The 4226-nt window shown below is 33.7% G+C and overlaps 1 protein-coding gene across 1 annotated transcript; it reads left to right on the top strand.

The window, feature by feature from the left end:
- Positions 1-984: 984 nt before the first annotated feature.
- Positions 985-3452, top strand: LOC149550676 (strigolactone esterase D14-like). Its single transcript, XM_089786239.1, has 2 exons — positions 985-1500; positions 2679-3452. Exons 1-2 carry the CDS (start codon positions 1118-1120, stop codon positions 3106-3108), a joined length of 813 nt encoding a protein of 270 aa, XP_089642365.1. The 5' UTR covers positions 985-1117; the 3' UTR covers positions 3109-3452.
- Positions 3453-4226: the final 774 nt, after the last annotated feature.

Here is a 4226-nt window from a genome sequence, read left to right as displayed (position 1 = left end):
GACAGTCTTATGATCTTATCCTTTTTGTTTTTATGGTAGGATAAGATCTGTGGTGCCATGGTAAAGCAACAGACTCATCCTCTTTGTTTTATGATATAGATAAGAATACTAGTGCTATTATATATGTAAAAACAACATATTCATTTTCTTTGTTTTCATGGCATGAACCATGGTGCCATTATCTATGTAAACAAAATAGATCTTATCATTTTTTTATTTTTATGACACAATACAATATGTACTAAGTTGTAATCTCCTTTCTCATTGTAAAAAAACCAGGGTTTTTTTTCATTTAGTCCACACAAAAAGATAAATCTTATTATTTTTATGTAAGAATTGTGGTGCCATTGTTATATAACTAAAACAACAGTCTTATTCTTTTTATTTTTATGACACAGACGGTGTAGTTGTACACGTAACAACACTAGTACTATTATATAAGTAAAAACATGTTCATCTTTTTTGTTTTTATGACACAAATAAGAACGGTGGTGCCATTATCTACATCAACATGATAGATCTTATTCTTTTTATTTTTATAATACAAAACAATATTTGTAGTACTGTTATCTAGTAAACCTAATAATAGATTTTATCCTTTTCACTTTTATGACACAAAACAATATAATAAGTTGTAGTAAGTTGCAATCCGCTTTCCCACTGTAGAAAAATGGGACATTATTTTTCATCTAGTCCAGACAAAAGAAAAAATAAAGGAGAAATCTTATCAGGATAAACGAAGTTGACAATGGGTGACAGTAGTCCACTAATGCTGGACCTAACCAACTATCCCAGAGAGACAAAATGACAAGGATAGCAGAGGAATAATAATAAAGAAAATCCTTATTCCAAATCAGAAAGGATCATACTGTGGGGCAGGATATAGTGGTGAGATACATTAGCATGGGTGAAGAACATTGTCGCCTTAGTCATCAATCCATTCAAGCATAAATAAACAAATATGGGTTGGGACCAGCTGGTCTTCCACCCTATAAAAAACACTTACGAGTCTCCACAGTAGGCCTCATATATTCCTCCCCTCCACAAGCATCATCATTCCTTACTACCATAGAATATATTTGGCCTAATAAAATATATGTTCTAGGGAATTAAAAAAATGGGTGTTGTATCAGGATCAGGATTATTGAATGCATTGAATGTGAGAGTGGTAGGATCAGGCAGAAGAGTTCTTGTTTTGTCTCATGGATTTGGCACTGATCAATCTGTGTGGGAAAGAATTCATCCTTACTTTCAGAGAGATTTTCAAATTATTTTGTTTGATTTAATTTGTGCAGGGAGTGTTAATCCTGATTACTATGATTTTAAAAGATATGAGACTGTGGAAGCTTATGCAGAAGATCTCCTTACTATTTTGGACGAACTCAATGTAGAGAGTTGTGTTTTTGTTGGCCACTCTCTTTCCGCCATGATAGGTTGCTGTGCTTCTATCATGAGGCCCTCTTTGTTCACCAAGTTGGTTCTCTTTGGAGCCTCCCCAAGGTAAATACAAGATTTGGGAAATGTTTGCATAAATTAGGTTCAATTTGCTTTCCCACATAATAGTAGGTTAAGAGTTTTTCAGAACTCCAAATGTGTAATCCAGTTTACTTCATAACAACTATTATCATACAAAGTTCAGAGATTATTACCTTCTTTTGTATCAAAACAAATGACCCAATTTTGTATGTAGAAATGCCTTTAAGCCTTCATTGAGATGAGGGGAAGGATGGGATTACATCTAATATGTTGGTATGATGACATTGTGATATAAATGTGATACAGGTTGTCATGACTCCCAACATTCTCCACAGTTCTACATGGGGCCTGATAGATAATGATGGTGTTTGGTATTATGGTTTCAAACTAATAGATAATGATGGTGTTTGGTATCATGGTTTCAAATGTGCAAACTTTTATGTTTTGCAACAGTTATGATGTTCTTTTTTCTCTTTAAATCAGAAGTTTTCAAGGAGAGTAAAGGGAGGAGAGCAATGTTTTAATATGGATCTTAGGGAATGTGCAAATATTTTTTTATGTAGATTAGAGGCCAGTAAGATATATGGTACTGAGAGGAGATAAGAAAGATCAAGTTGGTCCTAGGGAATGGGAAAATACATTTCTGAAACTCGTAAACATCAGAAAATATTGGTTCCTCATCAAGAACCACATTTCTGATATGGATAAATTTGACATTTGTATAATGTATTCATAATTTGAACCTGAATTCTATTTTTAAACATTATAAATTTGAAAAGCTGAAACTTCTAATACTTATGATATTCGTGTAGATTTTTGAGTCATATTGACTCATATTGTACAAGTGGTTTACACGAACTCATCTTTTATGAGAACAAATGGATCAACACTTAGCACTCATGACATCTAGGTGATGTTCACAGAGGTGAAGTACCAGAACATTGAGGTCGCCCATTCCAATACTACTTCAGCTTAAACACACTTAACTACAGAATTTCCTCCCGAGTTATATCCAGTCTACTTGTAACCCCATACTTATACTTTCTAATAACATGCTTTCTTGATATTTTTAATTGTCATTCACATTAAATATTTAGTTAGTTGCTGTTTTATCAACTCCATGCAATCAATATCAGTTGTAATTTTTGTTGCAGTGTGAAATTGTACATGTTTTACTCACTCAACTTAACTTGTGTGTTTAGGTATATGAATGAGAATGAATACCAAGGTGGGTTTGAGAGAAAAGACATCGACAAAGTATTTGAAGCCATGGAAACCAATTACTGCGCCTGGGCGGAAGGGTTTGCCCCACTTCTTGTTGGAGCAGATGTGCCTGCTGCCGTCAGAGACTTCAGCCGAACACTTTTCAATGTGAGGCCTGATATTGCTCTCCATGTTTGCCACACCGTGTTTGAGAGTGACACGAGAGACATTCTGAAGCAAGTTAAGGTTCCTTGCTGTGTTGTTCAGACCAGCAAAGACATGGCAGTTCCTCTTTCTGTTGCACTTTATGTGCAAAAAAATCTAGGCGGGAAAAGTTCTCTTGAAATTCTTGACACGGAAGGCCATCTACCTCATCTCAGCCAGCCAGCCAAGACAATTCAGCTTCTCAGGCGTATACTGTACCAGTAATACAATATATTTATACACATTTATATATCTAATATATATTTATGTGGGTTTGTGTGTATCCAACTGAAGGTTATGTACAATACTTTTGTTGGGTATCACAAAGTTATCTAAAATACCTTCTTCAAAGCACTTTTTACTGTAGATTCTATGATAATGGATGAGATACCCATGATCATGACTTGGATCATATCTGTGCATTTCCACTCACAGTCCACATTCTCATTCTGTAGTGATGTCATGATTGTCCACTCCGTTGGGTGCAATGGATGGAATGGGGTTTAATGTCCCATGATAAGTTGATGCTCCTGCAAATACCAAAAAGCAACAATGTCATCATTTCATCAGGTCTCTGTCATGAATAGCGTTTTTGGGTTTTCTTTGTCTGTTATGATACATAAATGGTAGGCAAAGGTTGAAGTCACGTATCTTGGGAGAAAATCCTTTACCAAGTTTTTTATTTATTATCCAAGAATGTTATAGTTGTATAACAGAGCAGAACATGATTTTAAGAAAACTGAACGTGGATGGTTTTAACAGAGTGAGGTGGATGGTTTTAACAGAGTGAGATCTCCAAATTCACTGCAGGATCAAGTTAAAGAAGAGGCTGGTTAAAAAGTTCTAGTTTCTTTATAGAAAAAACTGTTTCAAAAAGTTTCAATTTTTTTTGGTTTTTATATAATTAGTCTGTGGCTATGGCAAATGAGATGATTAAGTTTAAATTAAATTTATAGTACAATTCATATTCAAAATGGTTAACATTGTATTACAAATGACATTACATGATCATTGTATTACATACATTTAATTTGGATACAAATGACCATTGTCTCTAAACATTAGATAACAATTATATTTGAATAGAATTTGATTTCAATTAAAAATATCCTTGGTATACTTTATATATATTTTTCCAGTTTAGATAAATGTGCTAGTTACAAATATAATATTGTAATTATTATCAAGTTGAATAATGAACAAATACATTTGGCCATGCTAGTCATCATAGAGCATTGTCCCTGATTTGTTGCATGCTTGTTCACTTTTGAAATTTTTGCTCATTATTATAAAGTTGAATCAATAAGGTTGATGAGAATTTAACCCTCACAATCTAGAAAATT

This window comes from Cupressus sempervirens, chromosome 6 (assembly GCF_028749045.1).
Source record: "Cupressus sempervirens isolate cs-2001-9-10 chromosome 6, ASM2874904v1, whole genome shotgun sequence".
NCBI classification, from domain to species: domain Eukaryota; kingdom Viridiplantae; phylum Streptophyta; class Pinopsida; order Cupressales; family Cupressaceae; genus Cupressus; species Cupressus sempervirens.
Note: the sequence above shows the minus strand (reverse complement) of the source record. Positions and strands in the feature narration are given on the sequence as shown.